At 38.6% G+C, this 27,496-nt stretch overlaps 1 protein-coding gene across 1 annotated transcript in view; it reads right to left on the bottom strand.

The window, feature by feature from the left end:
• Positions 1 to 27,496, bottom strand: part of LOC149904963 (uncharacterized) — a 98,892-nt gene that overhangs the window by 5,629 nt on the left and 65,767 nt on the right. Inside the window, exons 6-11 of the mRNA XM_090106738.1 lie at positions 15,361 to 15,446; positions 14,995 to 15,147; positions 14,680 to 14,802; positions 13,624 to 13,737; positions 11,822 to 12,005; positions 11,156 to 11,323 (exon numbers count right to left, since the gene is read on the bottom strand). Coding sequence (XP_089962864.1) covers positions 11,156 to 11,323; positions 11,822 to 12,005; positions 13,624 to 13,737; positions 14,680 to 14,802; positions 14,995 to 15,147; positions 15,361 to 15,446 — 828 coding nt within the window. The remainder of the gene's footprint in view (positions 1 to 11,155; positions 11,324 to 11,821; positions 12,006 to 13,623; positions 13,738 to 14,679; positions 14,803 to 14,994; positions 15,148 to 15,360; positions 15,447 to 27,496) is intronic.

Raw genomic sequence — 27,496 nt, 5'->3', positions numbered from 1 at the left:
ATGAGTTATACACGAAGACATGATCTGTAGTAATATACAGCTGCTGACATACCAGTTATACACGAAGATATGCTCTGTAGTAATATACAGCTACTGACAGATGAGTTATACGCGGAGACATGCTCTGAAGTTATATATACCTGCAGACCGATGAGTTATACACGAAGACATGCTCTGTAGTTATATACACCTGCAGACAGATGAGTTATACGCGGAGACATGCTCTGAAGTTATATACACCTGCAGACCGATGAGTTATACACGAAGACATGCTCTGTAGTTATATACACTTGCAGACAGATGAGTTATACGCGGAGACATGCTCTGAAGTTATATACACCTGCAGACCGATGAGTTATACACGAAGACATGCTCTGTAGTGATATACACCTGCAGACAGATGAGTTATACACGAAGATATGCTCTGAAGTTATATACACCTGCAGACCGATGAGTTATACACGAAGACATGCTCTGTAGTTATATACACCTGCAGACCGATGAGTTATACGCGGAGACATGCTCTGAAGTTATATACACCTGCAGACAGATGAGTTATACGCGGAGACATGCTCTGAAGTTATATACACCTGCAGACCGATGAGTTATACACGAAGACATGCTCTGTAGTAATATACAGCTGCTGACATACCAGTTATACACGAAGATATGCTCTGTAGTAATATACAGCTACTGACTGATGAGTTATACGCGGAGACATGCTCTGAAGTTATATATACCTGCAGACCGATGAGTTATACACGAAGACATGCTCTGTAGTTATATACACCTGCAGACAGATGAGTTATACGCGGAGACATGCTCTGAAGTTATATACACCTGCAGCCCGATGAGTTATACACGAAGACATGCTCTGTAGTTATATACACCTGCAGACAGATGAGTTATACGCGGAGACATGCTCTGAAGTTATATACACCTGCAGACCGATGAGTTATACACGAAGACATGCTCTGTAGTTATATACACCTGCAGACAGATGAGTTATACGCGGGACATGCTCTGAAGTTATATACACCTGCAGACCGATGAGTTATACACGAAGACATGCTCTGTAGTTATATACAGCTGCTGACATACCAGTTATACGAGGAGACATGCTCTGTAGTTATATACAGCTGCTGACATACCAGTTATACGCGGAGATATGCTCTGTAGTTATATACAGCTGCTGACATACCAGTTATACGCCGAGACATGCTCTGAAGTTATATACACTTGCAGACAGATGAGTTATACGCGGACACATGCTCTGAAGTTATAAACACTTGCAGATAGATGAGTTATACGCGGAGACATGCTCTAAAGTTATACACACCTGCAGACAGATCAGTTATACGCGGAGACATGCTCTGTAGTTAAATACAGCTCTTGACATACCAGTTACACGCGGAGACATGCTCTGTAGTTATATACACCTGCAGACAGATCAGTTATACGCGGAGACATGCTCTGTAGTTAAATACAGCTGCTGACATACCAGTTATACGCGGAGACATGCTCTGTAGTTATATACAGCTGCTGACATACCAGTTATACGCGGAGACATGCTCTGAAGTTATATACACTTGCAGACAGATGAGTTATACGCGGAGACATGCTTTGTAGTTATATACAGCTGCTGACGTACCAGTTATACGCGGACACATGCTCTGAAGTTATATACACTTGCAGACAGATGAGTTAAACGCGGAGACATGCTCTGAAGTTATAAACACCTGCAGACAGATCAGTTATACGCGGAGACATGCTCTGTAGTTAAATACAGCTGCTGACATACCAGTTATACGCGGAAACATGCTCAAAAGTTATATACACCTGCAGACCGATGAGTTATACACGAAGACATGCTCTGTAGTTATATACACCAGCAGACAGATGAGTTATACGCGGAGACATGCTCTGAAGTTATATACACCTGCAGACCGATGAGTTATACACGAAGACATGCTCTGTAGTTATATACACCTGCAGACAGATGAGTTATACGCGGAGACATGCTCTGAAGTTATATACACCTGCAGACCGATGAGTTATACACGAAGACATGCTCTGTAGTAATATACAGCTGCTGACATACCAGTAATACACGAAGATATGCTCTGTAGTAATATACAGCTACTGACTGATGAGTTATACGCGGAGACATGCTCTGTAGTTATATACACCTGCAGACAGATGAGTTATACGCGGAGACATGCTCTGAAGTTATATACACCTGCAGCCCGATGAGTTATACACGAAGACATGCTCTGTAGTTATATACACCTGCAGACAGATGAGTTATACGCGGAGACATGCTCTGAAGTTATATACACCTGCAGACCGATAAGTTATACACGAAGACATGCTCTGTAGTAATATACAGCTGCTGACATACCAGTTATACACGAAGATATGCTCTGTAGTAATATACAGCTACTGACAGATGAGTTATACGCGGAGACATGCTCTGAAGTTATATATACCTGCAGACCGATGAGTTATACACGAAGACATGATCTGTAGTTATATACACCTGCAGACAGATGAGTTATACGCGGAGACATGCTCTGAAGTTATATACACCTGCAGACCGATGAGTTATACACGAAGACATGCTCTGTAGTTATATACACCTGCAGACAGATGAGTTATACGCGGAGACATGCTCTGAAGTTATAAACACCTGCAGACCGATGAGTTATACACGAAGACATGCTCTGTAGTTATATACACCTGCAGACAGATGAGTTATACGCTGAGACATGCTCTGAAGTTATATACAGCTGCTGACATACCAGTTATACGCGGAGACATGCTCTGAAGTTATATACACTTGCAGACAGATGAGTTATACGCGGAGACATGCTCTGAAGTTATATACACCTGCAGACCGATGAGTTATACACGAAGACATGCTCTGTAGTTATATACACCTGCAGACAGATGAGTTATACGCGGAGACATGCTCTGAAGTTATATACACCTGCAGACCGATGAGTTATACACGAAGACATGCTCTGTAGTAATATACAGCTGCTGACATACCAGTAATACACGAAGATATGCTCTGTAGTAATATACAGCTACTGACTGATGAGTTATACGCGGAGACATGCTCTGTAGTTATATACACCTGCAGACAGATGAGTTATACGCGGAGACATGCTCTGAAGTTATATACACCTGCAGCCCGATGAGTTATACACGAAGACATGCTCTGTAGTTATATACACCTGCAGACAGATGAGTTATACGCGGAGACATGCTCTGAAGTTATATACACCTGCAGACCGATAAGTTATACACGAAGACATGCTCTGTAGTAATATACAGCTGCTGACATACCAGTTATACACGAAGATATGCTCTGTAGTAATATACAGCTACTGACAGATGAGTTATACGCGGAGACATGCTCTGAAGTTATATATACCTGCAGACCGATGAGTTATACACGAAGACATGATCTGTAGTTATATACACCTGCAGACAGATGAGTTATACGCGGAGACATGCTCTGAAGTTATATACACCTGCAGACCGATGAGTTATACACGAAGACATGCTCTGTAGTTATATACACCTGCAGACAGATGAGTTATACGCGGAGACATGCTCTGAAGTTATAAACACCTGCAGACCGATGAGTTATACACGAAGACATGCTCTGTAGTTATATACACCTGCAGACAGATGAGTTATACGCTGAGACATGCTCTGAAGTTATATACAGCTGCTGACATACCAGTTATACGCGGAGACATGCTCTGAAGTTATATACACTTGCAGACAGATGAGTTATACGTGGAGACATGCTCTGTAGTTATATACAGCTGCTGACATACCAGTTATACGCGGACACATGCTCTGAAGTTATATACACTTGCAGACAGATGAGGTATACGCGGAGACATGCTCTGAAGTTATATACACCTGCAGACAGATCAGTTATACGCGGAGACATGCTCTGTAGTTAAATACAGCTGCTGACATACCAGTTATACGCGGAAACATGCTCTAAAGTTATATACACCTGCAGACCGATGAGTTATACACAAAGACATGCTCTGTAGTTATATACACCTACAGACAGATGAGTTATACGCGGAGACATGCTCTGAAGTTATATACACCTGCAGACCGATGAGTTATACACGAAGACATGCTCTGTAGTTATATACACCTGCAGACAGATGAGTTATACGCGGAGACATGCTCTGAAGTTATATACACCTGCAGACCGATGAGTTATACACGAAGACATGCTCTGTAGTAATATACAGCTGCTGACATACCAGTTATACACGAAGATATGCTCTGTAGTAATATGCAGCTACTGACAGATGAGTTATACGCGGAGACATGCTCTGAAGTTATATATACCTGCAGACCGATGAGTTATACACGAAGACATGCTCTGTAGTTATATACACCTGCAGACAGATGAGTAATACGCGGAGACATGCTCTGAAGTTATATACACCTGCAGACCGATGAGTTATACACGAAGACATGCTCTGTAGTTATATACACCTGCAGACAGATGAGTTATACGCGGAGACATGCTCTGAAGTTATATACACATGCAGACCGATGAGTTATACACGAAGACATGCTCTGTAGTAATATACAGCTGCTGACATACCAGTTATACACGAAGATATGCTCTGTAGTAATATACAGCTACTGACTGATGAGTTATACGCGGAGACATGCTCTGAAGTTATATACACCTGCAGCCCGATGAGTTATACACGAAGACATGCTCTGTAGTTATATACACCTGCAGACAGATGAGTTATACGCGGAGACATGCTCTGAAGTTATATACACCTGCAGACCGATAAGTTATACACGAAGACATGCTCTGTAGTAATATACAGCTGCTGACATACCAGTTATACACGAAGATATGCTCTGTAGTAATATACAGCTACTGACAGATGAGTTATACGCGGAGACATGCTCTGAAGTTATATATACCTGCAGACCGATGAGTTATACACGAAGACATGATCTGTAGTTATATACACCTGCAGACAGATGAGTTATACGCGGAGACATGCTCTGAAGTTATATACACCTGCAGACCGATGAGTTATACACGAAGACATGCTCTGTAGTTATATACACCTGCAGACAGATGAGTTATACGCGGAGACATGCTCTGAAGTTATAAACACCTGCAGACCGATGAGTTATACACGAAGACATGCTCTGTAGTTATATACACCTGCAGACAGATGAGTTATACGCTGAGACATGCTCTGAAGTTATATACAGCTGCTGACATACCAGTTATACGCGGAGACATGCTCTGAAGTTATATACACTTGCAGACAGATGAGTTATACGTGGAGACATGCTCTGTAGTTATATACAGCTGCTGACATACCAGTTATACGCGGACACATGCTCTGAAGTTATATACACTTGCAGACAGATGAGGTATACGCGGAGACATGCTCTGAAGTTATATACACCTGCAGACAGATCAGTTATACGCGGAGACATGCTCTGTAGTTAAATACAGCTGCTGACATACCAGTTATACGCGGAAACATGCTCTAAAGTTATATACACCTGCAGACCGATGAGTTATACACGAAGACATGCTCTGTAGTTATATACACCTGCAGACAGATGAGTTATACGCGGAGACATGCTCTGAAGTTATATACACCTGCAGACCGATGAGTTATACACGAAGACATGCTCTGTAGTTATATACACCTGCAGACAGATGAGTTATACGCGGAGACATGCTCTGAAGTTATATACACCTGCAGACCGATGAGTTATACACGAAGACATGCTCTGTAGTAATATACAGCTGCTGACATACCAGTTATACACGAAGATATGCTCTGTAGTAATATGCAGCTACTGACAGATGAGTTATACGCGGAGACATGCTCTGAAGTTATATATACCTGCAGACCGATGAGTTATACACGAAGACATGCTCTGTAGTTATATACACCTGCAGACAGATGAGTAATACGCGGAGACATGCTCTGAAGTTATATACACCTGCAGACCGATGAGTTATACACGAAGACATGCTCTGTAGTAATATACAGCTGCTGACATACCAGTTATACACGAAGATATGCTCTGTAGTAATATACAGCTACTGACTGATGAGTTATACGCGGAGACATGCTCTGAAGTTATATATACCTGCAGACCGATGAGTTATACACGAAGACATGCTCTGTAGTTATATACACCTGCAGACAGATGAGTTATACGCGGAGACATGCTCTGAAGTTATATACACCTGCAGACCGATGAGTTATACACGAAGACATGCTCTGTAGTTATATACACCTGCAGACAGATGAGTTATACACGAAGACATGCTCTGTAGTGATATACACCTGCAGACAGATGAGTTATACACGAAGATATGCTCTGAAGTTATATACACCTGCAGACCGATGAGTTATACACGAAGACATGCTCTGTAGTTATATACACCTGCAGACCGATGAGTTATACACGAAGACATGCTCTGTAGTAATATACAGCTGCTGACTTACCAGTTATACACGAAGATATGCTCTGTAGTAATATACAGCTACTGACAGATGAGTTATACGCGGAGACATGCTCTGAAGTTATATATACCTGCAGACCGATGAGTTATACACGAAGACATGCTCTGTAGTTATATACACCTGCAGACAGATGAGTTATACGCGGTGACATGCTCTGAAGTTGTATACACCTGCAGACCGATGAGTTATACACGAAGACATGCTCTGTAGTTATATACACCTGCAGACAGATGAGTTATACGCGGAGACATGCTCTGAAGTTATATACACCTGCAGACCGATGAGTTATACACGAAGACATGCTCTGTAGTAATATACAGCTGCTGACTTACCAGTTATACACGAAGATATGCTCTGTAGTAATATACAGCTACTGACAGATGAGTTATACGCGGAGACATGCTCTGAAGTTATATACACCTGCAGACCGATGAGTTATACACGAAGACATGCTCTGTAGTGATATACACCTGCAGACAGATGAGTTATACACGAAGATATGCTCTGAAGTTATATACACCTGCAGACCGATGAGTTATGCACGAAGACATGCTCTGTAGTTATATACACCTGCAGACAGATGAGTTATACGAGGAGACATGCTCTGTAGTTATATACAGCTGCTGACATACCAGTTATACGCGGAGACATGCTCTGTAGTTATATACACCTGCAGACCGATGAGTTATACACGAAGACATGCTCTGTAGTAATATACAGCTGCTGACATACCAGTTATACACGAAGATATGCTCTGTAGTAATATACAGCTACTGACAGATGAGTTATACGCGGAGACATGCTCTGAAGTTATATATACCTGCAGACCGATGAGTTATACACGAAGACATGCTCTGTAGTTATATACACCTGCAGACAGATGAGTTATACGCGGAGACATGCTCTGAAGTTATATACACCTGCAGACCGATGAGTTATACACGAAGACATGCTCTGTAGTTATATACACCTGCAGACAGATGAGTAATACGCGGAGACATGCTCTGAAGTTATATACACCTGCAGACCGATGAGTTATACACGAAGACATGCTCTGTAGTAATATACAGCTGCTGACATACCAGTTATACACGAAGATATGCTCTGTAAAAATATACAGCTACTGACAGATGAGTTATACGCGGAGACATGCTCTGAAGTTATATATACCTGCAGACCGATGAGTTATACACGAAGACATGCTCTGTAGTTATATACACCTGCAGACAGATGAGTTATACGCGGAGACATGCTCTGAAGTTATATACACCTGCAGACCGATGAGTTATACACGAAGACATGCTCTGTAGTAATATACAGCTGCTGACATACCAGTTATACACGAAGATATGCTCTGTAGTAATATACAGCTACTGACTGATGAGTTATACGCGGAGACATGCTCTGAAGTTATATATACCTGCAGACCGATGAGTTATACACGAAGACATGCTCTGTAGTTATATACACCTGCAGACAGATGAGTTATACGCGGAGACATGCTCTGAAGTTATATACACCTGCAGCCCGATGAGTTATACACGAAGACATGCTCTGTAGTTATATACACCTGCAGACAGATGAGTTATACGCGGAGACATGCTCTGAAGTTATATACACCTGCAGACCGATGAGTTATACACGAAGACATGCTCTGTAGTGATATACACCTGCAGACAGATGAGTTATACACGAAGATATGCTCTGAAGTTATATACACCTGCAGACCGATGAGTTATACACGAAGACATGCTCTGTAGTTATATACACCTGCAGACAGATGAGTTATACACGAAGACATGCTCTGTAGTTATATACACCTGCAGACAGATGAGTTATACGCGGAGACATGCTCTGAAGTTATATACACCTGCAGACCGATGAGTTATACACGAAGACATGCTCTGTAGTAATATACAGCTGCTGACATACCAGTTATACACGAAGATATGCTCTGTAGTAATATACAGCTACTGACAGATGAGTTATACGCGGAGACATGCTCTGAAGTTATATATACCTGCAGACCGATGAGTTATACACGAAGACATGCTCTGTAGTTATATACACCTGCAGACAGATGAGTTATACGCGGAGACATGCTCTGAAATTATATACACCTGCAGACCGATGAGTTATACACGAAGACATGCTCTGTAGTTATATACACCTGCAGACAGATGAGTTATACGCGGAGACATGCTCTGAAGTTATATACACCTGCAGACCGATGAGTTATACACGAAGACATGCTCTGTAGTAATATACAGCTGCTGACATACCAGTTATACACGAAGATATGCTCTGTAGTAATATACAGCTACTGACAGATGAGTTATACGCGGAGACATGCTCTGAAGTTATATATACCTGCAGACCGATGAGTTATACACGAAGACATGCTCTGTAGTTATATACACCTGCAGACAGATGAGTTATACGCGGAGACATGCTCTGAAGTTATATACACCTGCAGACCGATGAGTTATACACGAAGACATGCTCTGTAGTTATATACACCTGCAGACAGATGAGTTATACGCGGAGACATGCTCTGAAGTTATATACACCTGCAGACCGATGAGTTATACACGAAGACATGCTCTGTAGTGATATACACCTGCAGACAGATGAGTTATACACGAAGATATGCTCTGAAGTTATATACACCTGCAGACCGATGAGTTATACACGAAGACATGCTCTGTAGTTATATACACCTGCAGACCGATGAGTTATACACGAAGACATGCTCTGTAGTTATATACACCTGCAGACAGATGAGTTATACGCGGAGACATGCTCTGAAGTTATATACACCTGCAGACCGATGAGTTATACACGAAGACATGCTCTGTAGTAATATACAGCTGCTGACATACCAGTTATACACGAAGATATGCTCTGTAGTAATATACAGCTACTGACTGATGAGTTATACGCGGAGACATGCTCTGAAGTTATATATACCTGCAGACCGATGAGTTATACACGAAGACATGCTCTGTAGTTATATACACCTGCAGACAGATGAGTTATACGCGGAGACATGCTCTGAAGTTATATACACCTGCAGCCCGATGAGTTATACACGAAGACATGCTCTGTAGTTATATACACCTGCAGACAGATGAGTTATACGCGGAGACATGCTCTGAAGTTATATACACCTGCAGACCGATAAGTTATACACGAAGACATGCTCTGTAGTTATATACACCTGCAGACAGATGAGTTATACGCGGAGACATGCTCTGAAGTTATATGCACCTGCAGACCGATGAGTTATACACGAAGACATGCTCTGTAGTTATATACACCTGCAGACATATGAGTTATACGCGGAGACATGCTCTGAAGTTATATACACCTGCAAACCAATGAGTTATACACGAAGACATGCTCTGTAGTTATATACAGCTGCTGACATACCAGTTATACGAGGAGACATGCTCTGTAGTTATATACAGCTGCTGACATACCAGTTATACGCGGAGACATGCTCTGTAGTTATATACAGCTGCTGACATACCAGTTATACGCCGAGACATGCTCCGAAGTTATATACACTTGCAGACAGATGAGTTATACGCGGACACATGCTCTGAAGATATAAACACTTGCAGATAGATGAGTTATACGCGGAGACATGCTCTAAAGTTATACACACCTGCAGACAGATCAGTTATACGCGGAGACATGCTCTGTAGTTAAATACAGCTCTTGACATACCAGTTACACGCGGAGACATGCTCTGTAGTTATATACACCTGCAGACAGATCAGTTATACGCGGAGACATGCTCTGAAGTTATAAACACTTGCAGATAGATGAGTTATACACGGAGACATGGCGTCAGATACCAGGAACACAATGCACACCTTGATCTTGTAGCCCTTGGGCGTGGCGAGGATGAGGTAGTGCGCGATGCCGGAGGGCGCGAAGTGGGACGGCACGCGCAGCGACAGCGCCAGGCAGCCCGCCTGCGTGGTGCTGCCGCGCACCAGGAACACAATGCACACCTTGATCTTGTAGCCCTTGGGCGTGGCGAGGATGAGGTAGTGCGCGATGCCGGAGGGCGCGAAGTGGGTCGGCACGCGCAGCGACAGCGCCAGGCAGCCCGCCTGCGTGGTGCTGCCGCGCACCAGGAACACAATGCACACCTTGATCTTGTAGCCCTTGGGCGTGGCGAGGATGAGGTAGTGCGCGATGCCGGAGGGCGCGAAGTGGGTCGGCACGCGCAGCGACAGCGCCAGGCAGCCCGCCTGCGTGGTGCTGCCGCGCACCAGGAACACAATGCACACCTTGATCTTGTAGCCCTTGGGCGTGGCGAGGATGAGGTAGTGCGCGATGCCGGAGGGCGCGAAGTGGGTCGGCACGCGCAGCGACAGCGCCAGGCAGCCCGCCTGCGTGGTGCTGCCGCGCACCAGGAACACAATGCACACCTTGATCTTGTAGCCCTTGGGCGTGGCGAGGATGAGGTAGTGCGCGATGCCGGAGGGCGCGAAGTGGGTCGGCACGCGCAGCGACAGCGCCAGGCAGCCCGCCTGCGTGGTGCTGCCGCGCACCAGGAACACAATGCACACCTTGATCTTGTAGCCCTTGGGCGTGGCGAGGATGAGGTAGTGCGCGATGCCGGAGGGCGCGAAGTGGGTCGGCACGCGCAGCGACAGCGCCAGGCAGCCCGCCTGCGTGGTGCTGCCGCGCACCAGGAACGCGCCCGGCGCCGCCGCCGACAGCACCTCCAGCGCGATCTAAGCACGCGCATATTATAAATAAATAAATAAATAAATAAATAATTATGTACATTATCCAACGACAGAAACCATACACATTGATATATATGCACATTTATCGATGTCGTAAGCAAATTAGAAAATCAAGCAAATCAAAGCGGGGCTCTAATGATGATATTTTACAATTTTAGGATTTCATCTTAGATTTTTTACCGATCAAAAGTTATTCCTTTGCACTTTGCCGTATTACTTGAATTATAAGTGCAATATCGTAACACACAAAGGCATATTTGATGAGTTTCACTTTAAAACAAACCACTTCTAAAGAATACTAAATAGTTACTTTGTTCTAGGCACATTCACATACATAGACATACATAGGCACATTCACATACCTAAACATACTCACAATTTAATTTGTAAACTCATCATATTCAAATCAAATTATTTTTTATTATTATTACAAACTGTATGTTCACAAATTAGCACTGGTTACACACACATACTCCCACTAACCTCTCTAGGTATACCCTGTTGGAACCAGGGCGCATTCTTCAGCTCTGGTTCAAGCGGCCGCAAGTTATTATTCCCCGAGTCCCGCGAATCCCGTGAATCCCGTGAATCCCGCGAGTCCCGTGAAGCCCCGCACGAAGACTCGCCTGATGATGATGATGCTGCTACACTGACGCCAGATGGCCGACTGGAATATTTTTCAAAAAAATATTTTATGACGAACATCTTTATGAAATTGTACATTGTGCACTTTTGCATTTGAATTTTGAAATTAAATAAATAATTAAGTAACTGTTTTTCGAAACAGTTGAATATGCTATAATATATGGGGCATTTCACGCGAAGCAGTCACAGATTTCAGGGTCAGGTTTTAGATCTCCGTTATATTTTAGTATGTTACACCTGTATATACCTTCTTGTTCTTGGTATATATTAATGATCTTCCCTATTATTTGCAGGATAGGTGTGAAATAGTTCTGTTTGCAGATGATACCTCATTAATTTTTAATGTGGATAGGCATGACCCAAATGTTGACGAAGTGAACAGTGCTCTTTCACACATATCTGAATGGTTTACTGCCAATAATTTATTATTAAATGCCAAAAAAACCACTTGTGTTGAATTTTTACTTCCAAATGTAAAAAAGTTGAACAGAGATATTACCTTGAACGGGGAGGTATTGCATCCTACTGAGTCTACTGTATTTCTAGGGTTAACATTGGACGAGAAACTACAGTGGGGAGCCCATGTCAACACCGCTGCAGGTAAGCTCAGTTCAGCAGCATATGCAGTCCGAAAGGTAAGGCATCTCACCGATGAAGATACAGCTAGATTGGTTTATTTCAGCTACTTTCATAGCATTATGTCCTATGGAATTCTACTATGGGGCAGGGCTGCAGATATAGAAACTATATTTATCTTACAGAAAAGAGCCATTCGCTCTATATATAATTTACGTGCTCGGGACTCACTAAGAGATCATTTTAAGAATACTGGTATCCTTACTGTACCATCACAGTATATATTTAATAATATTTTGCATGTACACAAAAGCTCCGACTAACACACAAGAGTAGGAGATAGACACGATTATGGCAAAAGGAACAGGAATAGAATTGAAATGCCATTTTTCCGATTAGCTAAAGTTAAAAATTCATTTATGGGTCAAGGTATACGCTTATATAATGGAATTCCTCACAATATTAAAGAGTTTAGTAGTTCTAAACATAAAACTTATATAAAAAATGTACTAGTTCAGAGAGCGTACTACAGTGTTCAGGAATATATGGACGATAAAGACCCATGGAGGGTTATCGCGTAAAAACCACAGGACAGTTCTTTGGCATATTATGATATATTATATAGTTAGATATAAGTTACATATTATGTAATATTGACATAATTTAAAAGAGCAACTATGGAGTTTCTTGCCGATTCTTCTCCATAGATGCTGCTTTCCGAATCGGTGGTAAATGTTAAAAATACTCATGTAATGACGATTCGAAAGTGCTACTAAATAGTAGTCTAATTGAATAAATGAATGTTTGAGTTTGAGTTTATATCCTCGGTATGTATACGAAATGTTTTTGCATTTAGAAGGTTAGTTTTCAAAATATAGGTCTTTGAAGATGTCAGTAAGCGCGAAGCATGTGCGACTTCGAATGTAATTAACAGTTCAAGAAAAGGAATTTGACGCGTGATCGTGAGTCTCGTCGCTCATTGTAGATATGCCATTTTACTATTAAAATACAAAAATACAATGATATTTAGTTATTATTAAAATTAAGTGTAATATGTAACGAACCCGTTAGTGATGTGTTTGTGCCGGTTGTCGAACTCGTTGTGTAGCGGCTGGCGGGCCCGCTCGCTCGCCTCGTTGATGTAGCCGCCCGACAGGCACAGCGGCGCGTTCGTCGGCCTGCACGTATATTGTTATTGTTGAAAACAACATTTTAAACAATAGAAAAATGCGATCACGAGACGGAATTCGACTCCGCGTCTTGTGCTTTACGGGGCGATTATAAATGCTTTCCGAATCGGTGGTAAATTTTAAAAATATGTAATGACGTATGAAAATTGCGAGGAAGTCTAATTGAATAAATAAATGTTTGATTTGAGTCGAGTTGAAATGCTATAACGCACACCCTCCAATCGGTCTTGACAGAATACCAGCGCTGTAGTTGCAGCCTGCTGCGACTATAGCAGAAAGCTAAATCGAGACCCTTTTCTGGAAATGCAGTGCACACACAGTACGAAATTCTCAGCAAACATAATGTCTAATTTTATGTATTTAACTTTCTTTCCTGTTCCTTAATTTTGTGTGTAGGTACCTTATTCCGGAAATAAATATATTTTTTTTCCTTTTTTATTTCTATAAAAAATATATGAAATAGTTAATAGTACTTTTATTACATTATGTGTAATTGTGTGCGTGTTTAAGCGTGTGTGTCCTGTGTAAGCATGGACAAAAGTATGCTGTATAATATGTTTGTATGCGAGTTAATGCGCATGTATACGTGTTTCTATATACCGTGCATGCTTGCGTGCTTATAGGTGTGCATGCATGCGTACGTGTAAAGAATACATTTTTCTTCTGTGCTATTGATTATCTGTTGTGTGTTGTGACTTGTGTGTTTGACATTTCAAAGTGACATTGAGGCTCTGTATTATAGATTGTAGAATTTTCAAGTGGATTAAATGCTTTAAATGTTGTTTTTTGATTACAACAAAAAACGCAATTGTGTCTTTATTTCATTCCCAATATTATTATCATTATATACGTATTAAATGGTGTGTGTGTGTGTGTGTGTGTGTGTGTGTGTGTGTGTGTGTGTGTGTGTGTGTGTGTGTGTGTGCTCACGTGGAGGGCGTGTCGGCGACGAGCGGCGTGGCGTCGTCGTCGGAGGGCTGCAGCAGCGCGCCGCTCAGCCCCAGCGCCAGCCGCTTCATCAGCGGCGGCCGCTCGCGCTCTGCACGCTCCACACTGGAATTCATACGCATTTTTATGAAAAAAGATGCATATTATGTGGCTGCCTAAAAGCTAAAGCTGTATTACATTACTGCAATATAAAAATATCATTGCAACAAAGCTTTAAAGCGTCTTTGACATTTTAAACCTTTTCAAAAAAAAATTTTTTTGCTATTTTTTTTATTTTTTTTTTTTGTTTGTTATTACCGCTGGTCGCGGTCGCCGAGCCGGCGGTAGCAGCTGAGCTCGGCGGGCGAGTTCCAGTCCTCGGACGAGCTGGGGCTGGGCTCGCTGGCCTCGCTCGCCGAGCTCGCGGAGCCCTCCAGCTTCGCGTGCGCTATGTCGCATTGCGTGCCCGATCTGTTGCCAATTGGAAGGGTTGGGAGTTGGCTTTGAAATTTTGTGTCGTGATTCGTTGATGGTTTTGTTATGTATAATGGGTACATAACAAATATTATGGACATAGCACATAAATGCATATGTATTTAATAAAAATATAATCTGTTTGCCATATGTTTTTTTTATAACTATTATTTTGAAACACCATAATTATTTTATGAAAACAATAAAAACCTGTCTAAACAATGAGGATAGTGGTGATTGAGGCCGGGCAGCGAGTCTGGAGCGCGCGGGCAGGATCCCCCGCTTAGCTCCTTACTCTGAAACGAACGTATTGTTTGTTTTAATCTTCTTATATACAGTGGTGGACGTTTAATTAGAAACATGTAACAGGATGAAGTAGTCATCAAATTTATTTACTTTTGTATATTAACGTATTAGAGATTAAGCATTATTTCATATTTAATAGAACACCCGTTTATCTAGTTTTATAATAAATTGCTTAATTTTAATCAAACGTTAGCTTAAATTAATAAAATTAAACAACTTTAAGTGAAGTCTGATGTCCAAGCATTTTCAGTCTGGACAACAAATTAGAAACAGCATGCTTCGAGTGTTCCAAAGTCAAAACCTGTTGAAATGCCGCCAATATTTTTTTCTTCTACAAATATTTGCACCGTTTTTTAAACATTCCGTTGAAAAGTTTCTGAAAATTAATTTGCTTTGCAGTATAAATGGGTAAAAGTAAGATTTGTGACCCATTAACAAGAAAAATAATTTTAAGTTTACATTTTGACAAAAACTGGAGTTACAGGAAAAAATAAAATCATTTAGAGTGTTCGATAAAAATATATTCAATGCTACAGTTCATTTAAAAGAGCATGGTACTTCTGATTAAGTGCCTAAAAAAGCTCGACCATGAAAAACCACTGCTCGCGAGCATAGGCAAATAATTCTTTTCGCAAAGATGGATCCATTTAAAGGTGTCAATTCTATTAGAAAATATGTTTTTGCAAACGTGTTAAAATCTCATACAATCTAAGGCACGACGTTGTAAAGCCGATGTTGTCTATAAAGATTATAACAGTCTAAAAACAACCCCATACGTGCCCATAGTATAATGTTTCCTCCGCCATGCTGAACTGTTTATTTATTATCTAAGGCCTGGTTAACTGAACGACGCGCGTATCCTTTGCCATCAAAATTGATTAAATGAATCTTAGTTTCATCCCAAAATAAAACTTTTTCACTGGCGGAATTTCCACTAGCAATTTCTTAGTAAATGAAAATCGTCGTTCCCTGTACTGCCTAGTAAGAAGCTGTACTTTCCTGGCGTCTCTCCCAAAAATTTTTGCCTCGATTTACTGCCTGCGAACCGATCTCATCGACGCATTGTGAGGTTCATCTTCGGAAAAAACTAATTTTATAATAGAATTTGAACTTTTAAATGGATCCATCTTTGCCAAAAGAATCATTTGCCTATCCTTGCGTGCAGCGGTTTTTCATTGTTGAGCTTTTCTAGGCACTTGATCGGAAGTACCATGCTCTTTTAAATAAACTATACCATTGAATATATTTTTATCGAACACTCTAAATGATTTGCAATTTTCCTGTAACTCTAGTTTTTGTCAAAATGTAAACTTAAAATTATTTTTCTTGTTGATGGGTCACAAATCTTACTTTTAACCATTTATACTGTAAAGCAAATTAATTTTCAGAAACTTTTAGATTAGAATGTTTAAAGAACGGTGAAAATATTTGTAGAAGAAAGAATATTGGCGGCATTTCAACAGGTTTTGATTTTGGATCACTCGAAGCATCCTGTTTCTAATTTGTTGTCCAGACTGAAAATACTCAGAAATCGTATTTCACTTAAAGTTGTTTATTTTTATTAATTTAAGCTAATGTTTGATTAAAATAAAGCATTTTCTTATAAAACTAGATAAACGGGTGTTCTATTACATACGAAATAATACTTAATCTCTATTACGTTAATATGTAAATGTTAAATGAATTTGATGACTACTTCATCGTGTTACGTGTTTCTAATTAAACGTCCACCACTGTATAAAAATGAATCGCAAAATGTGTTGGTAAGCGCATAACTCGAGAACGGCTGAACCGATTTCGATAATTATTTTTTTATTATATTCCTTGAAGTACGAGGATGGTTCTTATGTAGAGAAAACGTAAACATGTACCACGGGCGAAGCCGGGGCGGACCGCTAGTACTTAATAAAATAAAAATATTACCTCAAATCTTTTTTATTAGGTAAGTAGGGTACATCGATTAAATTGTAAAATTCATCGAAAAGGTTGAAGATACATGTAATAAATTTGATCAATAGCGTTTTGTACATTTTTCTTAAAGAAAATTTTCTTAAAGAAACATGCATTATATTTTATTTGAAGGCCTAAAATAGATAAAAAAATATATTTATAATATATTTAGCAAAAAGTAGTTAAGTAAAACTTATATCATAATTATTACAACGACACGAGCAAGGTAAAAGGAAACACATAAAAGGCAGTCCACAATAGTTTGATACTGTATGAAATTCTCTATTGAATATAATACGATAAGTTATGTCAGCGCTTTTGTTCAAGACGTCGTCGGTTCACATTCCGACCGAGGAATGTAGCCATTGCGCGCTCACACTAGCTGCTTTTACAACACTATTTATGCATTATAGTTTACCCTACTTATATCACAATAAACAGATACATACAGTAAGGAAACTTCATACAAAATGTTCGAAATGGCTCCCCCCCCCATCAAGCGTGTTTACAAGGGTATTGAGGGGGATCGATAGTAGCGGGCAAGGTAGCGGGTGACACATCCACAGATTTTGAATATAGTATGGAAAAAAGCTTAAAGTGATGTCAATTCACATTAAATAAATATCGATTGTTTCAGTTTGTAGCCCTTTCAATAAATATATTTGTAAATACCATATCAGACTACAAGTTAAAAAGAGACTATTTTTTTAATTTCTATAGATATGGCAGTATGAGTTTTATATTATGTTGACATATTTTCTATCAAAATGATAGCTACAAATAGTACCTATTAGGAGTCCAGTCTGTTTAAAGATCGCATCTATTTTTTACGCAATCTAGAAGAGCACGAAAATATAAAAAAAGGAAACCTTAAAAAAATCTTGTTTAAATTTATGTGCATAATTACGTAAATATTAGGGAAGAAAAAGATAGATATTATAATTATTGTATTTTTATCGATACGTGGCGTCTCCACTTTGTCAAGCACTAAGCCTGTCAAACTATTTTCTTTTTCTTCCTAAAACAAAAAGGTAGAGGTTCTATGCTCGTATAATAATAATAATTTTAATTTATTTTTGCATATTTTGTGTTTTTTAATTTAATTTAATTTATCGTTTTAAAAATAATTTAGTAGGTATACCTACATACAAGTATTGTAAATTCTGGTTTAAAATAATTATTGAATATAATATGTATAATACAAATATCAAGCATTATAAATAATTTAGGTACATTAAATAGCCTTCGGCGTCCATAACAAAACTAGATTTCGAAATATAGCACTGATAAAAACGTATTTACTTTTACAAGCGGATTGTTTCTTCTTGTAAATTCATATTTAGGCTACACCATTTTTGTATTTTAACGGGTTTTAATCTCCAAATTACCACAAAATCAACTGTGAAAAAAAGCAAACAGAAATATACAGGCCGAATTGATAACCTTCTCCTTTATTTTTCAAGTCGGTTAAATATCAAAAAGTAACAGCCCTATAGCTATACGTCATAATTTCATGGGGGGGGCTTAGTTTCCTAACTGTATGTACGTAGTATATATATCTGTCAACTGTGCTTATATTGTTATAGTTTTACTTATCCTAGTAAAAAAATAAGGAAATTATTGTCCGATAAGCAAAAAAAAAATTATATTTTCAGTAATTTCATAGATATTTTAGTTTTGAGTAGCTTGTTAGCTAGATTAACGTTCTTATCTATTAAGATTTTACGCCGAATACACATTTTCTAATATTCTACTAACACATGGTTTGAACCAGGATTAAATGAGATATCTTCATACTTGCAACCACCAAGAAGGCATTTTAATGTTTATCAAATGCGTAGACACGTGTTTAAGCTTATCAATTTTATAAAATAACACAATATCATGATATATGATATTTTTGTTATATTTTGTTGATTTGTGATAGAAAATAATCTTTTGCATGTTTACAAATACATACCTATTCGTAACTGAAAATATCCACTTCCAACAAACATTGTTTGCCTCGTCATAGTGTGATGTTTATAAATATACAAAACTGCATCTGGTAGTAGATCATGCGTGTCCATAGACCGGGAAATACTGACACAAAATTTCGAGTCATTTGTAACAGGATGGCGGTTCTACAGGGGTCTTAGTACGCAATGACAAAAAGAAAAACGATGGTGTGAACACTGGTACCGGCGGCTTAGTCGCGTGGGCGTTAGTCGAACTCGTCGTAAAAATAGCGAAAGTCAAACGATTTGTAACACAAAAATTTAAGAATTTACCGATAGCCCATAAAAAAGAAGTAGGCGGTAGTGTCATGCCATACTTTTCCGGTGTGACTTACAGCCCGCCATACCGACGCAAATGTGTTGATTTAAAAAAAAACAATTCAACCATTTGTACCAGGCTAACTTTTGCACAGGTAACCATCGTCGTGTAGCCATTTACGAAAATCACCATACCATACTTTTCGGATTCCAAATTGTCGCCATACCGCCGAAAATCTGCAAAAAATTTTTTTTTTCGCCAAACTTTTTGTACCAGTATTGCATTTGGATTTTTGGAGAGTATTTGATAAAATGTGACCATTATTATATTTGCCATACTTCTAGTAGGGGGAAAAAGTGCTGCCATACTTCATAAATAAATTTATTATTAATTTATAGAAGTGAAGATTTCTACCACCTAGATCTTTGAAATTTTGTATTTATATTTGTTGAACCTCAAACTTATAGGAAAGATTAATGCCATACTGTTACAAATCGTTGAAAATACGAATAAAATCATACAATAAAAAAAATCTTATACACATTCGCCACCTCCCACAGGTATGGCATTATCACACTTCTATTTATAATCATTCAGGAGTTGTTGAAAAAAAAATTTAGGGTGTTACAAATGGTTCGGCGTAAAAAAAATTTGCAGATTTTCGGCGGTATGGCGACCATTTGGAATCGTCCGAAAAGTATGGCATGGCGATTTTCGTAAATGGCTACACGACGATGGTTACCTGTGCAAAAGTTAGCCTGGTACAAATGGTTGAATTGTTTTTTTTAAATCAACACATTCGCGTCGGTATGGCGGGCTGTAAACGTATGGAAAAGTATGGCATGACACTACCGCCTACTTCTTTTTTATGGGCTATCGGTAAATTCTAAAATTTTTGTGTTACAAATCGTTTGACTTCGCTATTTTTCCAACGAGTTCGACTAACGCCCACGCGACTAAGCCGCCGGCCGGTACCAGCGTTCACACCATCGTTTTTCTTTTTGTCATTGCGTACTAAGACCCCTGTAGAACCACCATCCTGTTACAAATGACTCGAAATTTTGTGTCAGTATCTCCCGGTCTACCACTATAACACCGGATCAAAGTATCGAATTGTAAATAACATGACACCCATAGCTCTTTGTCACCGTAAAATACATTTGGCTTGTAAACTTTTTCCGGTAATTTATTTGTCTGTCTCCACAGACTTAGCTCTGTCCAGATACCGCAAGTTTTAAACAGTGCTGGGAGCCACAATGCTATAAAAGTAATTTTTTGGTGATTCTTTTAGATTGAGAATAAGAATAGAAGAGCATGATAATTTATAACCGGCTATTACTAACACAAATATTTTAGCTTAACGCAATCTTAAGATATATTTTGTAGATCATACAGAATTACGAATATTTTACTTGATGATATTGCGTGTACTTTGTTGTTACTTATTACAACTAAACCTTATTAATGTTTAACACAGTGATATACGATCTAAAGTTAATTAATATCGCGACTTCATCTTCATTAAATAAAATAGCCTTCCTACCTTTAATAATGAAGGCTATCCAGTCGTCTTATATCTTCGACTAGCCGCATCGCGTGACGGGACCCGACATCCAACGATACAAACAAATTATTTCGATTTAAACTCAAACTCAAACTCAAACATTTATTTATTCAATTAGACTACTTTTAGTAGCACTTTCGAATCGTCATTACATAAGTATTTTTAACATTTACCACCGATTCGGAAAGCAGTATCTATGGAGAAGAACCGGCAAGAAACTCCATAGTTGCTCTTTTAAAATCATATTGTCAATATTACATAATCTGTAACTTAAATCTAACTACATAATATATCATAATACGCCAAAGAACTGTCCTGTGGTTCTTACGCGACAACCCTCCATGGATTTTCATCTTCCATATATTCCTTAATGCTATAATAGGCTCTCTGAACTAATATATTTTTTACATAAGTTTTAAATTTAGCACTACCAAACTCTTTAATATTATGAGGAATTCTATTGTAAAAGCGTATACCTTGACCCATAAATGAATTTTTAACTTTAGCTAATCGGAAAATTGGCATTTCAATTCTATTTCTGTTCCTTGTGCCATAACAGTGTCTATCTCCTACTCTTGTGTGTACGTCGGCATTTTTGTGTACATGCAAAATATTATTAAATATATACTGTGATGGTACAGTAAGGATACCAGTATTCTTAAAGAGATCTCTTAGTGAGTCCCGAGCACGTAAATTATATATAGAGCGAATGGCTCTTTTCTGTAAGATAAATATAGTTTCTATATCTGCTGCCCTGCCCCATAGTAGAATTCCATAGGACATAATACTATGAAAGTAGCTGAAATAAACCAATCTAGCTGTATCTTCATCGGTGAGATGCCTTACCTTTCGGACTGCATATGCTGCTGAACTGAGCTTACCTGCAGCGGTGTTGACATGGGCTCCCCACTGTAGTTTCTCGTCCAATGTTAACCCAAGAAATACAGTCGATTCTGTAGGGTGTAATACCTCCCCGTTCAAGGTAATATTTCTGCTCAACTTTTTAACGTTAGGTAGTAAAAATTCAACACAAGTTGTTTTTTTGGCATTTAATAATAAATTATTAGCAGTAAACCAGTCGGATATGTGTAAAAGAGTACTGTTCACTTCGTCAACATTTGGGTCATGCCTATCCACATTGAATATTAATGAGGTATCATCTGCAAACAGAACTATTTCACACCTATCCTGTAAATAATAAGGTAGATCATTGATATATACCAAGAACAAGAAGGGTCCTAAAATAGATCCTTGTGGAACACCAATGTTAATTGACGCACCGCTAGAACGTTCTCCATTAACAACTACAGTTTGTATCCTATCATGCAGGTATGAGGCTATGAGGTTCTGAGCTTGTCCTTTAATCCCATAGTGATTAAGTTTACGCAATAATGTACAATGTTCAACGCAGTCAAATGCCTTGGAGAGGTCACAAAATATCCCCAAAGCATTTTTTGAGTTTTCCCATGCCTTATATATATGTGTTAGTAGTGCAACTCCAGCATCTGTGGTTGAGCGCCCCTTTGTGAAACCAAACTGTTTGGTGTGCAGCAAATTATTAGAAGCAAAGTGACTAGTCAATTGGTTTAATATTAACTTTTCGAATACCTTACTTAATGTTGGTAAAATCGAGATAGGTCTATAGTTGTTACAGTCTTCTTGATCGCCTTTCTTAAATAGAGGTATAACTTTACTAAGCTTTAGTAAATTAGGAAATGTACCATAGTCACAACACTTATTAAATATGAAAGCTAAATTGTTTGCAATATTTTCTATTATATTATTAACTAAATTTACGGACATTCCCCAAAGATCACAAGTGTTTTTTAAATTAAGTGTCTTAAATGCTGTAACAATATCATTAGCAGTTACGTGACGCAATTGAAATAATGTACTGCACCCCGCAACATGGTCCCTCAAAAAGGTCTCTGCAAGTACTGAAGACGAGTTTAAATTATTAGTAATGCTAGCAGGGACACTACTAAAGAAATCTTCAAAAGCAAGCGCAACATCAGCATTTTTGTCAATAAATAATTTATAAAAATAACTTCGCTGTTTTGAAACAGTACTATAGTGAATATTATATACCTATTGAGTTAACCTGAAAGTTTTATTGTATGACATAACTAGGTACTACCAATTAGTAATTAGTAATTACCATAGATTATTTTTCCGACCCAAATATCGACCAATAGAATTGCACCATTCGACGTCACGTGGTACAACCTACATGGTATTATACTGATAATTTTTTGAAAATTTTCTCTGGTCGTTGACGTCAAACTGACTGGTTCAATTCAATTGTGAAATTATTGGCCGACATTTGGGACGGAAAAATAATCTCCCGAATACCACACGAGCTTCAAAATTATCTGGCATTTCCCTCAAGGTTCCCTGCAAACAAATAAAGTCGTCAGGTTTTTCAGGAAAAATCACTCGCGCTTCGCGCTCGTGATTTTTTAACCTTGGCTAAAAACTTGACTCCTTCATTTGTTTGCAACGAACCTATCGGAAAATACCCGATAATTTTGAAGCTCTTGTGGTATTATAAGTGAATAAAATATTATACTCCGCGACGTACTACGTAGCACAATAATAACAATTAATTAATTAATAACACTAGTCTCTGTAGAAAGGAAGCTTTTCGGTTCATTCAGAACGAAGCAAGTAAATATGTCAATTAAATACATAAAGTGGAACATAGCTCCTCCTTTTTTGAAGTCGGTCAATTATACCCACCACATTGCGATAAAATCGATAACCGTGTATATTCAAAAGCAGCATAAATATTACAATCGACAATTACGTGACCTGTACAGTAAAACCCGTGGGGTTTCAAAAATTCCAAAACAAAATAGCGCACGGGAGCGTACGTTAAATGCATCGCAGATATAACACGTGAGGTATGGCCCCGGTGGGCCCCGGCGCGCGGCGCGCGGCGGGAAGCTGCGGGTTGCGAGTTGCGACACTTGCCCCATTAAATATTCATATTATCTTTTGTTACCCGTTCAACTTGCCCGCTTTAATCTGGAGTGAACTTGTATCTAGATCGCGGAATTAAGTGTTTTCGACACAAAGAATTTTAGCAATAAAATTCTCTACAAGCTTAATTTTGATCAATGCATTTGAAATTGAAATACATTAGGTATATAAAACAAAACCAAGGATTCAGAGGATGCTTTGATTATTTACCAGCAAATTATATTAAGTAGGATTAATTTATCTATGTTCAAACTGAAAACTAAGACAGGAAGAATTGAACAATAGAAATATTATAACAATAGAACATTCCTTTAGTTGTTTTTGAGATTATCGAAATAATAGCAGAAGCAAGAAGGTCTTTGTTTATATTATAACAACGGTAACATTTTCTCAAGTAACATTTCTACATACGTAGAATACAAGTTTACTTTATCTTGTTCGAATCTGCTGAAATAACGAAAATCGTTTGAAAGGAAACCCGTCGCCGAAACATTTTATCACAATGGTCTCAATCAGGAATATTGGAGCGGTATCGGAGCGGGGCCGTCACGGACACGATGCGATTTCTATCAAGTAAGAGCATTTTATTGGGACGGAGTACAGACCCGACTCGATTGTTGCGAATTAAGATAAAATTACAACGAACGGCAGATGTGTCTGTGATGGATTTCAAGATAGACAGGGACATTTGTCACACTTCTAGTTTAAATATAGAAATCAATAGAAAAAAATAATTGGCTATATTTTTACCGAATAGGAAAGGGTTGTTACTTTGCAACCGCTTAGCAGCTTGATAAGTTGGTTCTCTATTTATCTTCTAATGCAGTATTGTATCAAATTAAACACCCGTTTGCCCTATAAAGATACATGATATCTAGTTAGGTGATCATTTTTATTCCTAAAAACTATCTACTATAAACGACAATAACAATCCAATTATAGTTTCCACTCTGAAAGAGGTTAAAAGCTATACAATTCTCAACAAATAGATACAAATACTTGGATATTGAACCGGTATCGAGTGTTCGGGACGGACCCGTCACGCGCACGACACGTTTTCAGTCAGCAAATAAGCGCCGACCGTTTACTTCACAAAAGTTTGTACTAAATCTTACATTTGCTATTTTGTTGAGAGGATATTCTTAAATCTTTGTAATATGGTAGAAAATGCGAAAGACTGAAAGAAAGAATCTTGCTTGGTTTTAGAATATTGTGGAAACTGTACATTTTGCAAAATATTATAAAGCAAAAGACTATTCCCGTGGACGAAATCTTTTAATCTAAATTATATTATTACGAGACCTTTTACACTATGAAGAATTAAGCCTCAAAAATATATCCTTTAGATTTCTCATTAAAGCTCGCAATCCAAGGCTTAAAATCAATTGTTTTGGGGAGAGCGATCGCTGGGGCGTTTATCGGGGTTATTTTGTTCCGGGCTTAGTAGCACTTGGCACGACGGCCTCACCCCTGACTTTGTAGAGACCTTTCTAGCGATAGGGTTGTCAGAATCGATGTTTTTTTATAACTTATTTATTTTCCCTTGTTATATTTATAGCACAGGACTTCTGATTCCAACTCTAAAAGGTTTATTTCTTTTATTATTAGACTAGCGGTCCGCCCCGGCTTCGCCCGTGGTACATATTTCGCAATAAAAGGTATGTTCTTTCTCAGGGTCTAAAGATTATCTGTGCCAAATTTCATCAAAATCGGTCCAGTAGTTTATGCGTGAAAACCATACATACATACATACCTACATACAAACCTTTCCTCTTTATAATATTAGTATAGAAGTATAGATTACCAATAATAAAATAAATAAATGTAATATCCCACATATTTTAGGATATTTTACAATTTCGTTTAACTAATTGTAATGTTGTCATGTGCATAAATTATGATTGCTTGTGCGAATCGTAAACTGCAAGTGTTGTATAAATACAACACTTGCAGTTTACAACTAACAAATCAAAACTAAAGTAAAAATAGGTCATCAAAGAAATGCCTACAGTAAATAATTGGAGAATAGGCGACGATTGCAATTGAAATTCTTAGTGTATCGCTCAATCTGTACAAAAAGAAAATCATTGGCAACCCTAGCCACCTTCCTAAAAATATCAATGTAATATGAAAATAGTTCGACTTAATTGTTTAAGGCGGGTTCTAAATGTTAAAATTGTTTTCTATCACGAAAGAACTCGTGAAATATGGGTCTGCTGTAGACAGCGAATTTATTTTTAACATCAACTGCGTTTTTTTGTATTCAACTTCGAAATGGAAATTCCGTTTGGTCGATATGAACAACTTTGCTTTACTTTGAAATGTTTTATGTTGTTTTTGAATCACGACCGTGCTCTCTGAAGTATCAAGAATTGCAAGCTTCAGTCATGATTGTTGACGAAATAAATTTAGAATTACATTTTTTGCATGAAATTAATCTTTCATCAACCTAAGAAGTTAACGCGGTGCTATGGATATACTAGTATGAATAATCTATGGTGGGTTGGGGTGGTTAGAGCACCGATAAATTCGAAAGATACTGATCAAAGTACTGAGGCTTGATCACTAACTTGCCCATAGATAAAATTAATCGATAGTGCATTGCCTTCGTGTCTTCTTCTCCAAAAGGATGTGGCTACGTTATTTATTCTGTGGTGTGAGCACATAACTATGTCCTTTTTATTTGCATAATTATGACCTAAGATGGTTCCAACTCTGAGCTCTCGCATGTCTCGCTCAAATGATACATAATTCAAATGACAAGCAGAGGTCGTTTGCGTTTCATTACGGGGGTAAATCCGACCTCTGCGAGTAATTATTAAAATTAACACGCATTTTACATTAGCCCCTCAATTTTGGGTAGCGTCTGATATACTTAGGGTCTTTTATGAGTTGCAAGAATGGTAGAAAATATTAAGACTTATACTCTGTCCATTATATTATTTGCTTCTTGACAGCTCCACGCCTATGAAGGATTGTATTGTCTATGTTAAAATGTCATACAAATAATTATTGTACTTCATGGACAGGCCCCGCCCACTCAGTGATGTCTACACAGAATTATTCAATGATGGGTCGATAGATTATAATAATCGGTAGAAATACTCTGAAAATATATCCGATACAGAAAAACTCTTCTTATAAGTTATATAATTTAAACATAAAGACAACCAAATTGTAAGATAGAAACCAATAAATAATAAAATATTAGTTTAGTTTAGTTTTAACATAAAATGCATAGATATGTGGTCTTCTTATCACATATCTTATTAGTACGTTTACGTTGTA

The sequence above is a fragment of the Colias eurytheme genome, chromosome 10 (assembly GCF_061535395.1).
Source record: "Colias eurytheme isolate Ceu_HAF_F1 chromosome 10, ilColEury1 Martin Lab GWU primary, whole genome shotgun sequence".
Classification (NCBI taxonomy): Eukaryota; Metazoa; Arthropoda; class Insecta; order Lepidoptera; family Pieridae; genus Colias; species Colias eurytheme.
This window is presented reverse-complemented; position numbering and strand designations above follow the sequence as displayed.